General features: G+C 41.8%; 1 protein-coding gene across 3 annotated transcripts; it reads left to right on the top strand.

The window, feature by feature from the left end:
• The first annotated feature begins 2804 nt into the window (after window positions 1–2804).
• Window positions 2805–21789, top strand: SMPDL3A (sphingomyelin phosphodiesterase acid like 3A). Of its 3 annotated transcripts, none has more exons than XM_028723298.2 (8): window positions 2805–3050; window positions 6796–7009; window positions 7663–7807; window positions 8497–8593; window positions 11894–12072; window positions 12964–13144; window positions 15983–16107; window positions 19164–21789. In XM_028723298.2, the coding sequence occupies exons 1-8, from the start codon at window positions 2939–2941 to the stop codon at window positions 19479–19481; spliced, it is 1371 nt and encodes a 456-aa protein (XP_028579131.2). In that variant the 5' UTR covers window positions 2805–2938; the 3' UTR covers window positions 19482–21789. The 3 variants fall into 3 exon arrangements, with proteins under 3 accessions (XP_028579131.2, XP_028579132.2, XP_077782164.1); XM_028723299.2 differs by lacking the exon at window positions 2805–3050 and adding an exon at window positions 3057–3160; XM_077926038.1 differs by lacking the exon at window positions 2805–3050 and adding an exon at window positions 3238–3517.
• The last annotated feature ends 1787 nt before the right edge of the window (window positions 21790–23576 follow it).

The following is a 23576-nucleotide window of genomic DNA, read 5'->3' as shown; positions in this document are numbered from 1 at the left end:
AACACAGTTGAATACCCTTTGAGACGGTACGTTTAGTTCAGGGGAGTGCCTATGCTCTTCAGATGTTGCAGGACTACAGCTCCCATCATTCCTCACCATTGGCCATGCTGCTGGGGTTGATAGGAGTTAGAGTCCAACAACATCCGCGAGTCCACAGGCTTCGCACATTGGTTTAATTGATGGTTCCCTCTGCACATTATTAAAAGGTTGGTGTCTGGAGAACACACATTACTTCTGTCAGTACTACAAGGATGCTTTGGGGGAACATTTTTGATTGGATGGGAAGTTATATTCATAAAGCCAATGCTGAGAAGAAATGACCACCCAGTCTAAACAACTCTCTTTGGTATTGGTTCCATCCAGACAGAATCATAAACAGCTTTGGAGACAACTGGACTGAATCTGCCGTGGTGGGGAGTGATGAAAGTGTTGAAGTCAAACCTTTTCTTTGTCTTAGGGTTTTAAAATACTCCAGCATTCATCCAAGAATCTTCTGTGCATGGGTGCTGAGCTTGCACTTGAACTGGTTTGGGTCCTTATTCATTAACTGCTACACATTTAAATGTATTTATTTATCCAATTTAACAAGCCAAAGATACTACACAGTGCCCATTTTATATTTTCTTTGCCATCAATTTGAAATATGTGCAGACTATTACTTATTACAGCAGCACATGAGAACCAAAGCAGCTTACAATGCTGACAACACATTCCATCCTTTTATTTCATCATATACTTGAACTCAGAGCCATCCTATAAAGCGAAAGGTGTTGTGTCGGTAATGAGGCATGCATACTTAACCAGTTGAAATAACAATTGCATGGTTTTCACATTTTTTAAAACTTGTTACAGGCCATTAGTGCTATAGCTGGATTACAGCGTTCCCTTATCATCAATGAGGAAGGAAAAGGTCCTTTATTATTTTACTTAACACAAGAAATGTTAGCACCCCATGGGATGCAACAGGAAGTAAAAAGCTCACATTTAAATCAGATAAGTGGTAGCATTGCTTTCAGTTACAGTGGTGAACATAATCATCTTTCACAAGGCTGATCAGAGATATAGCAACATTTGACACTATTTTCCCCAAAGAATGCTGTAAGTGTTGAACGCATATCTCTCCAATGAAATCATTGTTGCCTACAGCTGCCTTTACAAACACTAGTTTTTCCTCACTGCTGTTATCAGACTGAACCGCTTCGGGTGCAATGGAACACCGTGACAGAAACCAGAATGCATGGAAATGCTGTTTACCTTTCTGCGGCAGCGGTACCCATTTATCTACTTGCACTAGTGTGCTTTCAAACTGCTAGGTTGCATGGATCCAAACTGCCAAGCTTTTGATCAGCAAGCCCAAGAGGCTCAGTGGTTTAGACCACAGCGCCACCCGCTCCACTAAGCACCCAGGCACTGCAGTAAATAATGAGGAAGTGTTCATGCCTGCAGAAAGACCTGTAGATAGAATTAAAAATATTTCCAGGCTGCTCTCCTATCCAGCACTATATTTGGCAGTGGGTCCTACACAGGGAGCTGCCGCTGCTAGTGTACTGGGAATGTCCAATGTATGGATGGAATCAATGCTGGAGTGTCCATGACAATAGCATTTAACAATAGCATTAAGCAGGAAGTTCTGTCAGCACTAGTTTTCAGAAACTGCAGCCCCAGTACAGATGTAGAATCATGATGTATGTGTGTGAATCTATGCAAGACTGTAACTTATTTGTGTAACCTCATAATACTCTTCTTCAGAGCTTGCAATGTTTTGTGACTGCAGTATGGTAATACACATTGTGTTTGTAATCCATTAATACAGCTCACATCACTGCTGTCTGGCTTGTGAGTTCAAAACAGATGACTGCCTTTCCCAGACCTCCCATTCCCAGGGATGTGAGAACAAGGTTGTTGACTTCATCTCCATGGAAAAAGCCATCATTCGAGTGGCGTTAATTTCCATGGCAACTGATTTATGGTGGTACCAAGCGAAAGAAAAAAGATGGATTAGGTTAAAAATGGGGAGGAAAGAAAAAAATGGTTGGAAAGGATTCTGGCATATATACTATGTTTAAATGATAAATAAATATTTGACAACGCCGTCTCTTCTGCTGTGTGATATTCTTCACACACATTACAAACATACTGTACTTCAATTCTCCCTTCCCTTCTTTTAACTACACACTTCATGTTATGCATCACAACTTTACTGACTTGCAACTTCATATGTAATCGATAACTGTGAATATCGAAGGACAAGAACATGTTGCTACTTGCCACATCTTTTGGGATGCAGAGAAATTAGGCTGGCTAGCTGCTTGAAGATGCAAAACTCATGTAAAACACAAACAAGGGAAACTATGTATTTCGCGTGGAAAGTTCACGCAACATGTGAGCCTCTGGAGACCAATAAATCAGCAGGCAAAACGAAAGGAGAAGTGCTCCTCCCGAGTCAGCACGAAGGTTACGCTTCCTCAATCGAGGCAGGCAAAAAGTGAAGAAGTGGATCATTGCCTTCCATGGAAATGCGGGCAAGAGACTGGGGTCGGGCAGCTACACCTGTTGGGGACCTGCCGCCGGTGGAGCCCTTCTAGGAGCGGGGAAAGAGAGAGGTGGCTTTTGCCGACACTTTGCATTTGCGCGACGCCTCTTCAGGATGCCTTTCCCCGCTTCCTGATTTACGAGGCGTCGGCTGGCTCCCTTCCAAGCTCCTCCGAGCAGGCCGCGCCGTCTCGAGAAGCAACCGCCTTTCCTGGAAAGGGCTTGAGAAAAAGAAACCAGAAAAAGAGCCAGGCTTCAGCTTCTCCGCGCGCCTCGCCAAAAGGGGAAAGCCAGCTTGGGAAGGGGAGTCGAGTGTTGCGCTGCCGCAAAGCCCTCGCCTTCCTCCTTCCGCGGGGTTGCAGGAGAGCGAGCCCGCTGCGGGGTTGCAGGAGAGGCCCAGCCGAGCATGGGTGGGCGGCGCGGCTTTCGCGGCCTGGCCCTGTGGGGACTTCTGCTGTGCGGCTCGCTGCGGGACCTGGCCAGTGCCGCCCCGGCCTGCGCGGCGCCCTCGGACGCGGGTGAGTCGGGCCGAAGCCGAGCGCGGCCTTGAGTCACTGGGAGGTGCCAGCCGTGTCGTAGGAGCGGCGACCGAACGAGGCGCCTCCCTCCTTCCCGCCATAACAGAAAAGTAGGTCGAGGGGCCGCTCCAGTTGGAAGCGAGACAGGGCTGGCCGGCTGGCGCTGGGAAGGCTGAAAGCGCCGAGGGAGGAGCGCCTTCTTCCTCTGGGCTCAGCGGCAACTCAGCGCCGCAAGGCCTCGCCCTCGCCATTTGCACCTACCTCGGGCAAAGGGTGCACGCTTGCATCGAGGACTCCTCGTAGCAGCGCGTTTTATTGTGCCTCGAGACAGCATTGCGCAGAAGGCGTTAGCAAATTAATACTGATGGTTGTGGTTATGGTTTATTGCAATAATAATAATAATAATAATAATAATAATAATAATAATAATGAAGGCAGGTGGTGATAACAGTGGGCGTTGCTGACAGGTGAGTAGGCAGAGGATTTCAGCCGTCCATCCAGTGCTGCAGGAGCCTGCTGCAAGTTGCTGCCATATGGAAACTGGCAACAGCAAGGAAGTACTGTCAGACAATCCGGATGGAGCTGGTAGAGAAAATATTCCTGTAACTTAGGGTGAAAGTGTGTCAGATAAAACATTGGCTGCATGAGGCAGATCCCATTGCTGATTTCATTATTGCACAGGTGTTGCATACGGAACTATGTACATAACCAAGGGGCTGGGTCACAACAAAAGTCTTGTCTAGTTCAGCATTGTGGCTCTTAAAAGTGGCCAGTCAGATGCCCTTGTGGCATTCATAAGCGAGGGCAGCCAAGAAGAGCTTGCTGGATCAGGCCCAGTCGCCCACCTAGTCCAGCATCCTGTTCTTACATGCACCTTAAGTGGTGCTGATTCCAAAGCGGACACAATCTTGCCCAAAATTGGTGCTGATGACGGATGTGCTTCTCTACTAATAGCAAAGATGGCGGGACAGACTCACAGGGGTGCTGCCTCTGGGGCTTCTGCTGTCTGGGGCAATAGCTGCTCCCTGTCCCGTGGCCTGGCTCTGTGTGTTGCCATAGAGACAAATGAGTGGGCATTCCTCCCTCACCTGGCTGGATGTCATGTTGTCCTATGGGTGAGAAAATAACAGGCATGGGGAGCTGCTCTGGATTCAGTGACTGAAGTTGTGATAGGAGCGACAGAGTAGCTTGACTTGCTCTGTATGCTGAATCCAAAGCTATGGCTTTGGGGGACCCCACTAGAAAACTAAGATCTTCTGGAATATCAATGTTGCAAGCCCTTTCATCCTGTGCTCAGGTTGTATATGCTTGTAAATAAAACCATATATCCTAAAGACACTACAGTCTCCACTTTTGTTCCAAGGAAACTGAACCTTCAGTAAGCACTGGAACCCTGAAATCTCTGTTTCTTGGAGATTGGGGTGCACACAACAATATTTTGCAGTGAGTTTGGGAGCAGAGCTTGAGTTTGGGAAAATGGGAAAGAGGAAGAGAGGTAATTGATATGCTCAAGCCACTGCCCTGGCAGCTTAAGGGAAGTATCATGAAGGAGGGATTAGAGTCGGGAGAATGCTTTCCCGTCTCTAGAACTTCATACCCCACAATATTTTTTCTCAGTACAGGGACTTAGACTCAATGACCTTTATGTCCCTTGCATCCCAATAATTTGATGGTTCTATTATTCCTTGTCCTCAAGTAGCTTTTACCATCTGGGACTGTTGTTACAAATAGAACATAACACATGCCAAGCAAATAACTACCTGAAGTACAAAGTAAGTAAATGGATATCTTTTAATTAAATCAGTCTCCATTGTTGAAAGTATGCAAGCTTTTGAGTCTATTGAACTAATCAAGAATTCTGAACTTTTCTCATTATTACATTCCCTTTTGTGATGTCATTCCCAAAGAGCTGAGCAGTGTGCAACTGTTCCCTCTTTTTCCAACAGGTTGCATAATTTCTTATCCTTCTCTATTCTGAAAACAAATAAATCCCAATGTGTAGCAATAAGAGAGCTGGTTGTGTTCTATGCTGTATTGACGTCACCTTGGCTTGGATCCAAATCTGCAATAGCAAAACTCTGCTTGTAATGAGAGTTTCCCAACGTTCGTCCTCCTAAAAAGTTTCCCCTGATGATTGGCAAAACCTCAATAAAATGGTGTTTGACGTGGTGCATAGGAGAGAGTAATTGGTTGAAATTGGAAAGCCCTTTCCAAGTAGAAGTGCCTTCTGCTAACAAGCACCATTGGATCCTTTTCTTTTTCTTTTTGTCTCAAAGCACAGTCTAATCCTTAAACTGTGAACAAAGGCAGTCCCTCATTTTCTGTATGATTTACTTTCCCTATTATTTCTAGAAGTGGCATGTTTGCGTGTTCTTCTGACTCATGTTCTCAGATCCATACCACTGAGACAGTATTGATAAAATTTCTTAAGACTGGCCTGAAAAACCCAATTGCCCTGAAAAAAGAGTGATAACACTCAAAATGTATTGGACATCAATCTGGTTTGATTAACTGTTCCATTGCTCCTTTTGATATTTGTCTCTTCAGCTTTTTGTAATTACGCAATGACTTCTGAGGAAGAAATTTAGTTCTCAGAGATTTGCTGCTGTTGCTTCTTCTTCGTCTTCTTCTTTTTAAAAAAGCTCATAAACATAGGACTCTAATCCAGTGTTGTTGTCAGTTTTGTCCCAGACAGTGTTTAACTCCATGTAAATCACTTCACCATCTGTATGCCATTTTCAGAACTAAAATTTGTTTCGTTACATTTAAGAGACTTGCCTATTTAAAAAGTGAGTACCAATTGAAAGGTACCAACCGAAAGTATTGCTTAGTGTTAGAATAAACATTTATTAAATTCCATATTTTTTCAGATCTATGTTTTGGTTAGTCCACTACCTATGCACAAGTGTTTGTGGTATGTTTCAATTTGTCTACTGTCTTGACCTTTGCCTGATCAGAGTGGCTTTCTGGGCAGGAAATTGTTGTCAACAATTGCCATTCCTGGTCAGTTATTTCATAGCCATTGATGGAGAAAATAAACCTTAGTTGCTGTCACCTTTTAAATCTTCTTTTTAAAAAACACAGTTTTGTAGCTGCACAGCTGTGCTTCATGAAGTGCCACAGATTACTTTCCATTTTATATCTCCCCCTGCCCTGGAAGTTATGGGATGCAAAAAACCCCCCCAAAACACTGCCAACTATGAAGTAGCCTTCCATTGTAATCACTGCCATGTGGCAAGGAGTTCCTTGATTAATTTAAGAGGAAGAAAACACTATAGTACAGTGTGTAAAAGCACCAAGAGCACGTCCATTTATAAAAACAAAGCAGCACAACAATGCCTCAGCAGTGTAAAGCTGACTGGTGGAGATTTGCCCCAAGTCTGGAGAAACAACATAAGTACACCTAGGATTGCTTTTAGAATTGTTGTGATACAATAGTTCATATCTTTCATTCAGAAAGTTCTGTAAATCCAGACAAGAGTTAAAAGAAAAAAGCCTAAAGTTTATAGTGAAAGCTTAAAATTCTGCAGGAGTTGATGATTCAGACCTTGTCCTCACCAGGGAAAAACTTTCTGGTCAAATGAATAAATAATTTCTAGGTACTGACCAAGGTGATGAACCCTTAATGGGAACATGGAGTCTTAATGGGAGTTTCAGGATTTTTCAGTAGCAGTATTTTTTTACATTTTGTTAAGAAAATGTACATCTAATTCTCAGTTTTTTCTTCTCTTTTGTCTGGAAACAGGCCAGTTCTGGCACATCTCCGATTTACACTTGGACCCCACCTACCACATTACAAGTAATCGCACTCAGGTTTGTGCCTCTTCCAAAGGAGTGAATGCCTCAAACCCTGGCCCATTTGGAGATTTCATGTGTGATTCACCATATCGGCTTATTTTATCAGCTTTTCAGCACATGAAGGATTCTGGTCAACAGGCATCCTTCATGATATGGACAGGGTAAGTAAGAAAGACACTAGTATTTCTGATGTAAAGCTACTGAAAGGTTAGAGCAAATGTATTTGGCCATTTCATAGCCTTATTTTAACTTATGGGATTAACTTTAAGGGCCAAGTTACACATTTTATTTGACTTCTGAAGCCTTGATTGACTTGTCCCTGGGCTCAGCATGCAGGCAAGTGGAATGGGGGGGGGGGAGCCCAGATAGATCCTGTTTTTTGGGACCCGGGATTACAGTCTGGCTGACAGGAAATGTTGTATGCTACATCCTGGGGGTTTTTTCTCTTCATATTGGCAGATTCTCCAGTACGCACAAATGGGAGGGATAGTAATATTGCTTCCTGTAGGTTAGACAGATTGCAGGTTACAAGGACTGAAGATTGCGTGCATTGAAGCCCAAAATGTCCTTTGAAGGGCCTGCAGTTTCTTTTAACTCTGGTTAGTCATAAAGCAATTTATGTAACACATGAAAACATTTCATGCTTAATTAATTTCTTTGAAACTGTTTGAGTACGTTAATTATAACTTTAATCACTCTCAATATGCAGTACTGAAGTACTTTTAGAGTACGACAGAGAAACTAATGTTTGATTTCAAAAATAATTACACAACTACCAAGTTGAGTTTTTTCTTTTTCTTTGCTTTTCTTAAAGAGACAGCCCTCCACATGTTCCTGTAAAAGAACTCTCCACAAAAATTGTCATTGACATTATTGGTAACATGACTTCTACCATAAGAAGTTTCTTTCCAGATCTCCAAGTTTTCCCTGCATTGGGAAATCACGACTATTGGCCACAGGTAAGACAAATTCTTCAAGAGAGTGAATAATTTGGCAACCTGATCCTATGTTTCTATACTCCTTGGAGGTTGTGGGTGCAAGTATAACTTAACTGGGCACTATCTGCCTTTGATTAGTAGTCAGCGTTATAAAAGATGGCTTAACAATACAACAGTGCACATTTGCTTTGAAGAAAGTGCTGCTGAGTTCAGTGAGACATACTCTCAAGTAAGTGTAAGTAGGATTGCAGCCTAATGTTTGTACATTTCTTAGGTTAGGAAAATCCTGTTGCCCCAGAATGAACTGCCCATAGAAACACAGTGTGTTTCAGTGCTAAAGTACAGAGGAGCAAGCAGTAGGATAAAGTGTGTTGTAACGATATGGAGTTAACTGCTTATGGTTGAATTCTTACCTGTTTCAAATACATTTGTCACTATTTGAGGATTCAGATGTTTAGGGTTTTTGTTCTTAAACGCACCTCATGCACCTATATGAGAATGTGGCCTGATCTACCTGTAGTGCAAAATGAGGTGGGGTAACTCTGAGACAATAAAATCAACAATGCTATTTCAGAATGTAGGTGGGGGAATAGAATGATACTCTCCTTTATCCAATGTAGAGTTTGGGGTACATTCTTGGTACATATCCAAACTGAAAAGCTAAGATTTGGACAAATAATGATTAGTAAGGGGATGTCTGTATTTTAAAGGATCAGTTGCCTGCATCTGTCAGTGAAGTTTACAATGCTGTAGCGGATTTCTGGAAACCTTGGCTTACGGATGAAGCAGTCAGCACCTTGAGAACAGGTAGGATGGATAGTAAAACAGCACACATTTGCTAGGTCCGCTGTCTTTATTTGGCCGTGCTGGATATGGGTGAAATTGACATGGTAAAATTTCTAATATTGGGTTCTTATTGCAAGTGAAAATGTTTCATATTTCAGGGCACTTTCTGTCCCTGAATCGCCAAGGCCTAATCATTCTACTGATTTACTAAACATTAAAGTTATATGTGACAACACCCACGATGTTGTATATTTTGTACTGTATATCCTTGATAGTTTGCATAGGCTTTTCTCAGAGTTTAACGTGTTTCTAGGTGTTTAAAGTCAATGTTAAGGATGTTGTTTACAGGAACAGAATGGTGTGATACAAGATATAACCCTCCTCTTTGTTGTTGTTGTTGTTTAGTCATTTAGTCGTGTCCGACTCTTCGTGACCCCATGGACCAGAGCACGCTAGGCACTCCTGTCTTCCACCGCCTCCCGCAGTTTGGTCAGGCTCATGTTTGTAGCTTCAGGAACACTGTCCAACCATCTTGTCCTCTGTCGTCCCCTTCTCCTTGTGCCCTCCATCTTTCGCAACATCAGGGTCTTTTCCAGGGAGTCTTCTCTTCTCATGAGGTGGCCAAAGTACTGGAGCCTCAACTTCACGATCTGTCCTTCCAGTGAGCACTCAGGGCTGATTTCCTTAAGAATGGATACGTTTGATCTTCTTGCAGTCCATGGGACTCTCAAGAGTCTCCTCCAGCATCATAATTCAAAAGCATCAATTCTTCGGCGATCAGCCTTCTTTATGGTCCAGCTCTCACTTCCATACATCACTACTGGGAAAACCATGGCTTTAACTACATGGACCTTTGTTGGCAAGGTGATGTCTCTGCTTTTTAAGATGCTGTCTAGGTTTGCCATCGCCTTTCTCCCAAGGAGCAGGCGTCTTTTAATTTCGTGACTGCTGTCACCGTCTGCAGTGATCATGGAGCCAAAAAAAGTAAAATCTCTCACTGCCTCCATTTCTTCCCCTTCTATTTGCCAGGAGGTGATGGGACCAGTGGCCATAATCTTCGTTTTTTTGATGTTGAGCTTCAGACCATATTTTGTGCTCTCCTCTTTTACCCTCATTAAAAGGTTCTTTAATTCCTCCTCACTTTCTGCCATCAAGGTTGTGTCATCTGCATATCTGAGGTTGTTGATATTTCTTCCGGCGATCTTAATTCCGGCTTGGGATTCATCCAGCCCAGCCTTTCGCATGATGAATTCTGCATATAAGTTAAATAACCAGGGAGACAATATACAGCCTTGCCGTACTCCTTTCCCAATTTTGAACCAATCAGTTGTTCCATATCCAGTTCTAACTGTAGCTTCTTGTCCCACATAGAGATTTCTCAGGAGACAGATGAGGTGATCAGGCACTCCCATTTCTTTAAGAACTTGCCAAAGTTTGCTGTGGTCGACACAGTCAAAGGCTTTTGCATAGTCAATGAAGTAGAAGTAGATGTCTTTCTGGAACTCTATAGCTTTCTCCATAAGCCAGCGCATGTTTGCAATTTGGTCTCTGGTTCCTCTGCCCCTTCGAAATCCAGCTTTGCACTTTGGGAGTTCTCGATCCACATACTGCTTAAGCCTGCCTTGTAGAATTTTAAGCATAACCTTGCTAGCGTGTGAAATGAGTGCAATTGTGCGGTAGTTGGAGCATTCTTTGGCACTGCCCTTCTTTGGGATTGGGATGTGGACTGATCTTCTCCAATCCTCTGGCCACTGCTGAGTTTTCCAAATTTGCTGGCATACTGAGTGTAGCACCTTGACAGCATCATCGTTTAAAATTTTAAATAGTTCAGCTGGAATATCATCACTTCCACTGGCCTTGTTATTAGCAGTGCTTTCTAAGGCCCATTTGACTTCACTCTCCAGGATGTCTGGCTCAAGGTCAGCAACCACTCTACCTGGGGTGTACGAGACATCCATTTCTTTCTGGTATAATTCCTCTGTGTATTCTTGCCACCTCTTCTTGATGTCTTCTGCTTCTGTTAGGTCCTTTCCACTTTTGTCCTTTATTATGGTAATCTTTGTACGAAATGTTCCTTTCATATCTCCAATTTTCTTGAACAGATCTCTGGTTTTTCCCATTCTATTGTTTTCCTCTATACAAATGATCAAACAATAGTTTATTACATAAATATTCAAGCAGTGATCATAGAATTGTAGAGCTGAAATGGACCACAAGGCTCATCTAGTCCAGTGCCTTGCAATGCACTGTAACAAAGCCAAATAACTGAGGTCATCGTTTATTTTTCCCTTGGTTAACAGTTTGCAAATAGTTAGCATGATATCTATAGTTAAACTGTTCTATTTTTGCTCTGAGATAAGCAGGAGCTACAACCTGCTTATATAATCGGCAAGCAAATAAATTTCCAAATCTATTGTAGCCTCTTAAGCATTTGAAAATGGAAAAAGGGTTTTCCCCTTGAATTTGATCCTTATTTTGCACATTAAAATTCAGGAAGTAAAATGGAGACCTGTAAATCAAATTTTAGGTTACATATTTTTTTCCAGCAAATGTACAGAATATTAGAAATATGCAGAATTCTTAAATGTTAAAGATGTTAGAATTCCTGCTCCATGATTGCAGTCATGGGATTTTAATCTATCACATGATGGTGTATGTTTTGACTCCACAAAGTGGGAAGTGACGGAGACAGGATGTTTGTGTTACTGTGTTCTGTGAAGTGGGACTGTGGTCCTTTGTTCTTTTTCTCTTTGCTGTCTGATGCTAGAGAGAGAGGGAGCCATGTTGCAGTGTTCTGTGTGTGTTTATATGTAAATAAATTAGATTAGCCAAAATGCTGAGTTGCTGAGGTCTGTTATGCAAGCTGCGAAGACTGCGGATCCCTAAGTGTGCCGATGTCTGTTGGCATTGGTCGCTGTGATGTTCGGGCTGAAGAAAGCTTTTGAAGCTCCCAAACGATCGGCCAGGAGGGAGAGAACATGCCAGTCAGGCATGTGTCTCTGCCAGAGCCCTACTCGAGTGCGGAATGAGCTCATGACAAAAGATGCAGAAGTTATATTCCATTACTCCTGTTTACCCTTTATTAATTATCCCATTGGAATTATATCCATGGAACATCTTGAAGAATGGTATTTCCCAGCAGGAATATGTATGTTAGATTTAGGCCCATAGAAAGGATATTGCATTTAATTTGCAAGCCAATTCTTAGATAATTCTGTCCTATTCTATTCTACCTGACTGGAGAAGACAACACAACCAAAAATCGGTGGAACTTATCCATAGTAAATTAAAGACATACATCTTCTCTCCACCCTCCCCTAGGTGGTTTTTATACACAAACAATTCAGTCCAACATGACTGCACAACCTCTTAGGATAATTAGTTTAAATACCATCTTATACTACCCTCCCAACACTATGACTCTGAATATGACTGATCCAGCAAACCAGTTTGCATGGCTGGAACGTGTATTAGAGACGGCACATCAAAACAAGGAAAAGGTAAGGATTTTTTTAATAAAAAAAGTAATATGAATGAGAAAAGGGTAACTATTTGTTTCAAGAAAGTTTGCAGTTGGTGGGACCTTTGAGCAAGGTAGGTATGTCCCCTGAACTTCCACTGCTCTGAGTAGAAAGCATACTAAACTTGTATCAGTTAATCCAGGGGAACTCCTAACTTTGATAATAAGGGAGCACCCCAAAGGCCACCCATACACAATGCTAAAGTATGGGGACACTCTTACTCAGTCTGGTATGCTGCCAAAAGTATTCAGAGTGCCAAATACCAGGTCCCACCAAATAGTTTGGTGCTGCCAAATGCCAAGAGTTGGAGTTGCTTTAATCAGTAAATGTGAATGGGTTGAAAGCATGTGAGCTTTTCTGTGTGTGCTTGAGCCTGGAGCAGGTATAGTCCTGAAGTTTGGAGTGTCATCTAATTCTTCATGGTGCTTATGTCTATACTGGGATCATTAGTTCAAGGCTTCTAACTCCTAAATACATCAGTTGTTGTGGCCAGAAAACGAAGTGACTAATTAAGATAAGTCCTACCTGAAATACTACAAATGCTGTTTGAATGCAAGACTTCTTGTAACAAAGGTTTGTGCAGTTAATAGGAAATAAGTTGTAACTCATGCCTCTAGTCAATGGCATTGTAGAACTTTGGTTTATTCGACCTGTAATCTATATCCTCCAAGCTTGTAAGCCTTTATGCCTGTTTCAAACACTCTATGACTTCATTCTTAGTAGGGGGGAAAGTGTTTACCTTTCAGAAAGCAACGAATGGAAAAGTGAGATTATAAGCAATTTCTTTCACGTCAACGTTATAGTATACACCTAACGTATTTGATGTAATATTAAAGTGCCTTTTCTGATATTTATATTCTTATCTCCTAGGTTTATGTAATAGGACATGTGCCAGTAGGTTATCTGCCTTTCTCTCGAAATACCACTGCCATAAGAGAACACTACAATGAGAGGTTGATAGAAATATTTCGCCGGTATAGCAGCGTGATTGCTGGGCAGTTTTTTGGACATACTCACCGAGACAGCATCATGGTTCTTCTAGATGAAAAGGGTAATGATGTTTGCAGATGACAGCTTTCTTGGCTGGTGACACAGATTACACAGTAATGGGAGATCTTTTTTATGGTGCTTTGGGGATAGGCAAAGGCCATATTCTCTAATGGGATAAATCAGAGTTAACCCATATGATGCCATTCATATGTTGTCAGGTTGCAACTCCCATCAGCCCCAGCTAGTGTGGTCAGGGAGGATGGGCGCTGCAGTTCAGTAACATAGAAGGCACCACTAAACCTGGCCCTGCAGTTCCCAGCTTGAATCCTCCTCCTCCTTCATCATACCCTTGCTTCATGATTTTGGTACATTCTTACCCTTCCTAAATCTATCAGTTCTATTTAAAACTATCACAAATAATCAACGTCGCAGAAACTAATTCCACTTTGAAGAAATAGATGGTTAAAAACAAAGGGGCAAAACCAACCACATTGAGTAAATGCATCCCAACAACTTTAAAATTCACACTGGTATTATTACAATCAGTACTTTTCTAAGTACCGAATCGTGTTTTGCAAATGGTTTGGCTTGTGCTTTATTTTCAAATACGAGCCATAACAGCTCTTTTGTTAGGTTCGCACTTCATCATAAGACAATAGCAGATCCTATACAAAAATCTTTCCTTCCTGTTTCTTCAGAGACAGTCGCAAATTACACTGGCCAGTTCCTACCCATTGTAGAATGTGTCAGAAGGAAATGTTCTCAAGCTTGTTAGATACACTCAGTTTTTCTGTGTGTTTCCTGCATCTTTACTAGGTCTCTGTCTGTACTGGGCTCCCTGCTGCTTAAGAGTTAATTAAGACAATAACAGAGAGTGAAGATAGAAGGAGAGAGGAGTCTTCTAACCCATAATAATCTGTAAAATGTAGCCAACATCCAACTTTCAAGATTATATGCAGTATTATATATTCTTCTCTAAAGTTGTTTCAGATTGAACAAAGAAACTTGCAGCAGCAGGAAGCATTAAAATCTAAGAAACACCACTTAAATATTGTATCCCTTTAAACATCATGGCCTAAACAAACTATAAGCATATTGGCTTAGTGTTGCATTTGCTGGTTCGGACATCATGCTAAACCAAGGCACGTTGTGGTTTAAATGAACAAATCACAGAAGTGTTATTTGCAAAGGCAGTTGTTATCTCAGTAAGGCACTATATTGAGTTTCCAATAGTGATATAATCATTTGGTCAATTGATTAAAAAGCAGGTGCTTAACCAACTGGATGTTCTTTAATTTGATGTCAATCCCAATACAGTGGTACCTCAGGATACATACGCTTCAGGTTACAGACTCCACTAACCCAAAAATAGTACCTCGGATTAAGAACTTTGCTTCAGGATGAGAACAGAAATTGCACAGCAGCTGCGGCGGCGCGGCGGCAGCAGGAGGCCCCATTAGCTAAAGTGGTGCTTCAGGTTAAGAACAGTTTCAGGTTAAGAACAGACCTCCAGAACAAATTAAGTACTTATCCCGAGGTACCACTGTAGTAGCATCCCAAAATGACATAAAAAATAAGCAAGTTCAGTGTCTGTATTGTAGAAGATCCACATTTGAGACATGCTGGCATTCATTCCAATTGATGACAGTCTGCTTCAGTTGCCTATGGCTTAGAAGGGAAAGCAAAATTGTTTCACCCAGAAAAGCAGAGCATGTACTGATTTTTTATACACATAGTGATAACCTATCCTCTTCATTTAATCTGGTATCTGTAGATGTAAACCAGTATGCTTGTGTAACCTGAACAACAGCAGGTTTTTGAAGCATCCAAAATCCTTTTGCTTGTTGATAATTGGTGAGCAATTAAATCTTTAGTCCTGGAATCTGGAACTGGAGAGCCTCTGGTTGTTCAACTACAAATCCCATTATCCCTGGGCACTAACCGTGCTGGTTGGGACTGATACAAGTTGGACTCCAACAGCATCCCTTCTTTAGCTGATTAATTCAGTTAATTGATATGCAGCCAAATCCTACCCATGTTTACTTGGAAGTAAGCCTGACTAGTTCCCATGGAACATACTGCCAAGTAAGTATGTGACAGGTTCCAAAAGCTTTGAACTAGTCTAGTTAATAATGTCTGGAAATTTCCACATTTTAAGTAGAAATACAAGTAATTTAATGATGTGAATGCTTATGCAATTTGACTTTTTTTAAAAAAAGCGGTCCATGTATTCTTTATGGACAAACTCAGTGTAAATAATTTTTTAAAACCCTAAGTAGTCAAATTGAATTGTGTTTTTCTTTTTGGACAACTGTGCAGTACAAATTTGTGTATGTTTACTTAGAAGTAAGTCCCACATGTGACTGACTCTCTAGTAAACGTGTTTAGGTTTTCAGCCTAAATTCATCTGAAGAAGTCTTGCTTTTACAAAGCTTTCTTAAGCATGGCTTTTGTAGAGATACCTTGACTGCCTTTCAGAGGATTACCCAGAATCAGATCAAGACAAGGGTCATAAAAGTTGCTTAGGTGCACATAAGGGGCTTTCAGTGGCTTTTTAAGTCTTTTTTACTCTGAACAGTAGACACCCCTCCCAATTTCAAAACTGTGTTCATTGTTATTTAAATCTATCCATTGCCCCAAAATGTGAAATCTCCAAAATAAGTTTTACTTCAGGGAGTTGGCATAACTTTAATGATTGGCAAGCATTGATGGCTGCATCAGAAATTGTGGCGAGGGGTTCCCATGTGTGGTTATTGCATAAAGATTTTTAATGTGCCGGTGGAAGAGCAGGACACAAAGTACATGTCCTAATGTAGTGAACATATGTGTAAGTTTAAACATTGCCACTTATTAAAACCTTTCTCCATTTCCCCAAACCTTTTGTTTTGTAATCGTTCAGAAAAGCCAGTAAACTCCTTGTTTGTGGCACCTGCTGTGACACCAGTGATGGACGTATTTGAGGTAGACTCAAACAATCCTGGAGTGAGATTATATCAGTATGACCCTCTTTCTTATAATCTACTGGTAAGTAAAGAAACAAAAATAAATCAGGTCTCCTGGAAAGTAAAAAATTAATGTGATGGGTTTTGTGATTAGTTTTTCAGCTAACACTAACTTCTGTGGTTAGTGGTAAAGCCATTTGTGCTTCCTAAATAGTCATTTTCCATGTTTCCATAATTGTGTATCAATGTTTAACGTATATGAACGGAATTGAAACCAGTAGCTAGAAATGTATGAAGAAGTATGGGGAAACGTCTGTACATTTTGTATCCTTACCTGTCTCCCAAGTTTCACATGCTTTAGAATTCCCTTGTTCCTCCCTTCTTCCCCAGTGATTGCACAGTTATTTATTTATTACACTTTTTTCTCCAAAGAGCTCAGTTGCTCCTCTCCCCACTCTCCATTGTTAACTTCACAACAACTTTATTGAGGTAGGCTGAGGGATTGTGGTTGCTTAAAGGTCACTCAATGAGCTTTTTTGCCAAGTAGGGATATAAACCCATATCTCTCTAGCCCTAGTCTGGCACCCTAACCTCTACACCACACTTGTTAGAAATAAGCTACTGTTCTCTTTGCTAATCCTACAAATGGTCTTCTCTTTCATTCAGTGGTGCAGTTTAGACTCTGGACTTAATCGTCTTATGCCCCCTGCATCCCTCTTTAGATGGCAGTGCAAATTACTCCACTTACATTAAAACTTGGTAATCCATCTCTGCTGTATTTGTGGGTCCTCCTGCTCATTCTGCTGTGTGTGGCCCTGGACTCCTGCCCTGAAGGCTCCACTGCTTTTTTCTTCATTCTGCCTTGGTTTCTCAAACTGTTTTCATTTGCAGGAAAGGAAGAGCAGCAATCAATATGAGGCAGCTCTGCAAAGAGGAGGAGGAGGAGGAGGAGGAGGGGTTGGGGTTGGGGAGAACATGCCTTGTTCAAATGTTATTTGTAGTAATTCATTGAGGGAGGTGTAAATCACAGTTCTGCTGGAAGCATTATCCAAAGCGGTGTACATTAATGAACCCTATTATCGCTAAAAACAATGGGATAAAACAAGCCACAGACCAGGATGGGGATGCAAGCTGTAATTAAAGCAGCCAATAAATCTGCAGGGCTTGCTTGTTAGCAGGCATTTACCAGTTGCTGAAAGACCCATAAGGCAAGGACCACCAGACAAGCATTTCCACAGTTTGGAATGTGTCGCCAGAGAGACCGGGAGAATTTGGTTCCACACCTTCACTTTTAAAAAGGAGGACACAGAGCAGGCTTGCCCCAGTGGATCTGAGAACATGGGAATAGATGTATGGGAGGAAGAGACCCTCCCTAAGGTGTGCAGACCTAGAGCATTTGGAGCTTTAAAGGTCAGCAACTAGGCCTGGAAACAAAACATGCCATTGAGCTAGAACTAGAACAGTAAATGAGATATTCCCATCTGGTGTCACACATTTTTCACTGGCTGTTGCTGCAGAATCCTCTTCAAAGGCAGGCCCATGTCGACCACATTGCTGTGACCCAAACAGATGATTGCTGAAGCATAGATAACTGAGGCCGACTTTCTGTTTGAGAGAAGGGGTTGGAGTCAGCTCCTCAGCCTAAGCTGGAGAAAGTAGCACTCCTGATCACTGACACCATGTAAGAACCTAATACTAAAGCGAGATTCATGGGCATACCAGACTCTCAGCCAGCCTCTGCCAACCTAGTGCCCTCCCATCAGTATCGGTCAGAATGGGCTGGCTGGGGCTGATGAAAATAGTACCCCAGACCAAGAAGGTGCCAGTTTGACAAAGACTGCTCTAAGCATTGCCCTTCATGGGGTGTCTTAACTTCATATGGGAATGCCACATTCCCTTCCTGTTTTGGGCTGTCGCAAGGTCATGATGCTTGTTCTGTCTGGATTCAGTTTCAGTTTGTTAGCCATCTTCCAGCACATACATACAACAGGGCAATTGTTCAGGAAATCCATTGTTGTTCCTGGATTTGCTGGGAAAGGAAAGCTCATGCTGAGTGATGCAGCACTCCATGCTGTCAAAGTTGCCTGTAGATGTTAAAAGTCTTGGGGCCAAGATACAACCCTTTGGTATCTCTGGTTCTGTTGGGTTTATCAGCTGCCTGTCAGGTGCGAGTGAAGCCTCCTGCAGAGCAGTGTCCTTAACTCCCAGCAGTCTCAAGTAGCACAGAGATATCTGATTATATAGTATCAAATGCCACTGAAAGGTTTAAGAGACTGAACAAAGGTATAACTCTTTCTATTCCAGACACAGGTAATAGACTGGAGCAGCTAAGGTGCTTTCAGTCACAAACCCTTTTCTGAACTTCTATAATATGGGTCTAGAAAATATTTATCATTCAAGAGGTTTTGTTGGTCTGGTACTTTCTGGTCGAGGAAGGCAAATTTATACTGTACTATATATGTTCAGATTAACTATCTCAAATGAATATATATATTTTTAATCACGAGAAGGTGGATTGCAGCATCTCTTAAGCTTATTGGCACCATCCTCATCTCTACTAGTATGTGAGAAGCCAGCACCATGAACTATTGGGTTCTGAGACCTTTATCAATCATGCACATTTGCATAATTTCACTTCTTTTGCCCAGATTATTCTACCATAATGGAGAGAGAAAAAGAGTCCTGAAATCCTACTACACCTACTAAAAATCTACTTGGCCAACAGGCATTGGCCTTGCACACATTCAAATATAATTTTGCACTAATGTGGTGCAAAAAAGTTGAAGGTTTTGTTCGCAAGAAGCTATTTTGTGCTCAATTCCACACTCATGGGACACAGAGAGTAATGGGTTATGTTGGTGTGAATTTTCCTTGAGCTGGATATATTGTTTGTCTTATCTGCAGGCCATGCCCAAGAGTGTTGTTTTTGTCTCTTTTCTTCCCATCCGTTCCCTTCCCCCAGTATTAGCATATGTCAGAAACTGAGCTATATATGAGTCCACGTCTTGTGGTGGGACATGACCTTTCTCTTCAGTTGTGAATAATAGGCAGTGACGGCTTCTTAATCAATACATCACTCTAGAAGTTTAATGAAGCAGTGGATACAATTGTGCACTTTTTGTTTCCGTTTAATTCCAGGATCTTTGGCAGTTCTACTTGAACCTCACAGAAGCCAATGTGAAAAATGAATCAGTCTGGAAACTTGAGTATGTTATGACCAAAGCTTATGGAATCAAGGACTTAACGCCAGAAAGCTTGTATGAAATGGCAAATCAACTTAGTGTACCTCACAGCAAATTGTTCCCAAAATATTACAGCCACTACTTTGTGAGTTACGATGATCCAAGCTTGTTCTGTGGCGAGCACTGTAGGATCAGCCAACTCTGTGCAATTCAATATTTAGACCTCACCTCTTACACTGATTGTATCGAACATAAAGGCAAATTACATGGGTAAAAAGTAGCGCTCACGCTAAAGAATTGTGTCCTCTAGGGCCTGGTTCTGATGTAGCAACTTTAACCGTTGTTTCTTCAGCTGAGAACTAGTGTGGTGTCTACCCACTTCTCTCTTCCTTAGTTTTCCATTACAAATGAACTGCTCTTGGTTTTATATCCTGGTTACCAAGCCATGATTAAACCACAGTTTCTCAGTTGAAATGTAGCAGGAAATGGTGGTTTCAACTAAACAGAATGGAAACACTGAAGCTAACATGCATTGGGGGGAAACGCACAGGCACAACATTAGTTTTTGGTGCAAAAAACCATGGTTTATATAAGCAGAGGTCATTACTGCTGTATTGAGCCTAAATAAAGTCCAAATAATATTTTGCCAAATTAATTTTGCCTGCAAATTACTGTATTTTTCGCCCTATAGGACGCACTTTCCCCCCTCCAAAAATGAAGGGGAAATCTGGGTGCGTCCTATGGGGCGAATGCAGGCTTTGGCTGAAGCTTAGAGAGCGAGAGGGGTCGGTGCGAACCGACCCCTCTCGCTCTCCAGGCTTCAGGAAGACATCCGCAGCCTGCTTCCCGGAGCGCCGGGCGCGCTGAAAGCAGAGCGCCTGGCGCTTCGGGAACACATCCGCAGCCTAGGCAGCCCTGCGGGACTTCCCACAGGGCTGTCTAGGCTGTGGATAGCAGCCTGCTTCCCGGAGCGCCGGGTGCGCTGAAAGCAGAGCACCCGGTGCTTCAGGAACACATCTGCAGCCTAGGCAGCCCTGCGGGAGTTCCCCGTAGGGCTCCCCACGCTGCGGATAGCCTGCTGCCCGGCGTGAGGGGCGCCCTGAAGCAGAGCGCCCTCGCGCCCGGCAGACATCGGCCAGCCCCACAAGCTCGGGGGACAGCAGAGAGGCGCAGCGCCGCCATCCCGCTGTTCCTCAACCTGGTTCGGTTTCCCCAACCTGGTTTTGGGGGGGGGGGGATAAAGGAAATTTTTTCCCTTTTATTTCCCCCCCAAAAAACTAGGTGCATCCTATGGGACGAAAAATATGGTAATCAAATGGAATGTTGTAGAACGAAACCAGGTATTTCATCAACTGGAAGGGGTGGGATGGGGTGCTTCCCTGTACTTTTAAAGCTTAGCTGTTTCTTCAATCAACTCCTGCAGTGTATGCAAACACACAAAATATCTCATTCAAGTGACTGTAAGCGTATATAGCTGCATCTTGCAAGCCTTTTAGAAAATTTTTCTTGAATGTATGATTCATTTTAAAATATTTTTAGAGATATTTATATGGAAATTGTACAATTTGTATGGTAAAATTGTCATACATCGAATCATGGAAAGTATCTGTATATATACAAAGTTATGGCTTTGTTTCTTTGTAAGTTTTAAGAACTTGTGATTTTGCTCAAGGGCAGGCAAGAATTCATATGGCCATAAAATAATTATTTTTCTGACACAACTGTGTCTATCATCCGTATCCATGGGGAATGGTGTTGAAAGTAAAACAATGAAAGGAGGGAGCAGTCTAGTTTCTTACCACAAATAAAAGATGAAAATAAGAACACAGGCTGCACAATTTGCTTCATATCTCAGGTTCAACAAAATTTCACATTTTCTTTCAAATGAAGATTTTGGGTTATATATTTGCTTTTCTTGCTGATTTATATGAATGGCTTTGTCTAGCTGTTTGTATAGGCTTGGATCCTAAGTTGCTTCTCAGTTCATGTAAAGGGCAGATTTTTGACCATTTCCTCTTTGTCTGTAGCCCTTCACTCATGCCATATCCAAGAATCCCACAACCTCCAGGAGCAAAAGTTCAGGGGCTGCAGGTGGATGGGGTGAGGCCTCAAATCCCTGTTTTGTGAATGCGAACTCTGTTCCACTTATGGAAAGAAAGTTAGGATCCAAGTCATGGTGTTTAAGAAAGATTTGGTTTTATGAATCTTTTAGGTGTGGGTTCCCCTTCACCCTGGAATAAATAATATGGCTTGATCCTAAGCATAATTTACTTCTATTGCACACAGGCTTGCAGAAATTAATTGGTGGTGTACTAGCTCAGGGACTTTCACAATCTTATTTTTCATTGTGTTAAAATAAAACTTGCTCATTCCAAGTAGATCTGCTAAAAATGTGTATGTGTAAATGTTTGGGTGTTTATAAAAGAAGATCTATAAGAAAAGCTCCAGTGGAGAAGATGGGGACAAGTTACATATTTTTTGTTAGCAGATCAGCAATTTCACTTTTGAGTTATTTGGGAACTTTCTGGTGGATGCCCCCTGTCAGTTTTTGTTTTGTCAATAAAGTCTAGTACTTATCACCACTATTTGTCTCAGTTACTCAGGCTCCCTGTGAAAAGTTGGTTAAAGCACATGGTCAACCTTATATCTTCCCCTGTGAAGACAGGTGGAAAACATTTATTCAGTTTCTTTGCAATCTCTGTTAGCACATCTTTGACTCCAAAAGCCCAACTGCCTCTCTAGTCCTGTTCCTGCTACTAATGTATTTAAATATTTTTTTGGATCTTGCTCTTCATGTTTTTAGCAATGTGTTCCTCAAATTCTTTTGTTTAGCATCCCTTTTTGCCTGCTTGCATTTCTTTTGTCAAAGCTCCTTTCCCTCCTTATTTAAACTAAGAATTCCATTTAGCCTCTGGTCTTTGACTATGCTGGCATCCTCTTGGCCTTGTCGGTACCTGCTTTGCTCTGCGGTATATATTCCAGCTGAGCTTCTAATATTGTGTCATTAAACAACTCCTAAGCCTTCTGGAGAGATTTGAGCCTCTTGCTTTTTTTGCCTTTGGAGACTCCAGTTGTCATTCCAGAACACACAGCTGCAGCTGGATGTTTCAAGGGAAGATGGATAGCAGTGGGCAAGTTGTCTTTTAGAGAACGTTTGTGCAATTACCAGTTTTCCCACTGCAGAATCTCTCAGGCTTCCAAGAAATTGAGGAGTCTTTGGAAACAGCTGAAGCTCAATGGGAGAGTGCATGCTCTGCACACACAAGGTCCTAAGCTTAATCTTGGCATCTCCAGATAGGACTGGTGGGAAATGCCCCTAGCAGGAGAGTTGCTCCCAATCACTGGAAATTACTGAACTATACAGATGATGACAACTCAGGATAAAGCAGCAGTTCCCTTTGGGCCTATTTGTACTATGGAGAAATTAGCTTCCTACATGCCTGGGAACACATGTTGAGTGTCATTTCTGTACTGCAAGGCACATTAGAAATGAGTAACTAGTGCTGGATGTCCCAGCATTAGTGAAATGGCAACAGAATAGGAACCTGTTCCATTTATTTTTATTCGAAAGGAAAAATACAAACCACTTTTTTTTAAAAAAAATCTCTTAACACTGAGAAGGAGTGGATGCTGTAATGCCTGAGTAGTTACATCACTAACATAGTTGTAGCATGGGCACAGATTTAATTTGCCACTAGGGCTTCTTAGGAACGTTGTGCTAATCCTTCAAATGGCCATGCGAGAATGCAGTGAATTAGAAGAATCTTTAAGCAGGCTGTTGTATTCACTCTATGCTCTTAAGATTCAAATCACTTCCACAGCAGAATGCTCTCATTCATTGGAAACTGATGCAGATTTCCTATGTAGATGGACTTTAAGATATCTGCATTTTTCATCAAACATAAACACAGCCTAGACAATTCCTGGAGAATAGCCTAGAAAGCAGAGAGAATTGAAAGATGCCCTTTAGCTACCTATACTATTGTTGCAATCAAGAAAATGAAACTTCTAAAGATCATAAATGTGTATATATGAATGAACAGCTTAAAACAGGCTAAATTTACTCATTCCTGTGCTTGATTTGTACCTGCTCAAGATTATGTTTGTTATTTTTCTTCTACCAGTGATCCATCCAGGCACTGAACAGACCCATGCACGTGTAACTTCAGCAAAGCGATGGCTTCATGTGCTTTTAAATTGTTCTGTGATCCAAGCTATATTTATTTTAAGGTGTTATATATAGTTTTTCAGACATAACAGTCTCCCAAAGTGGGTTGAAAATGCAACAGAATCAGTAAAGATTCTTAAGGCACAAGAAGATCATGGCAGATGAGCCTAAAAAAACTCATCACTCAAAAACCGGAGATTC

Source organism: Podarcis muralis, chromosome 3, assembly GCF_964188315.1.
Source record: "Podarcis muralis chromosome 3, rPodMur119.hap1.1, whole genome shotgun sequence".
Taxonomy (NCBI): Eukaryota; Metazoa; Chordata; class Lepidosauria; order Squamata; family Lacertidae; genus Podarcis; species Podarcis muralis.
The sequence above is the reverse complement of the archived record's forward strand: the minus strand, read 5'-3'. Positions and strand labels throughout refer to the sequence as shown.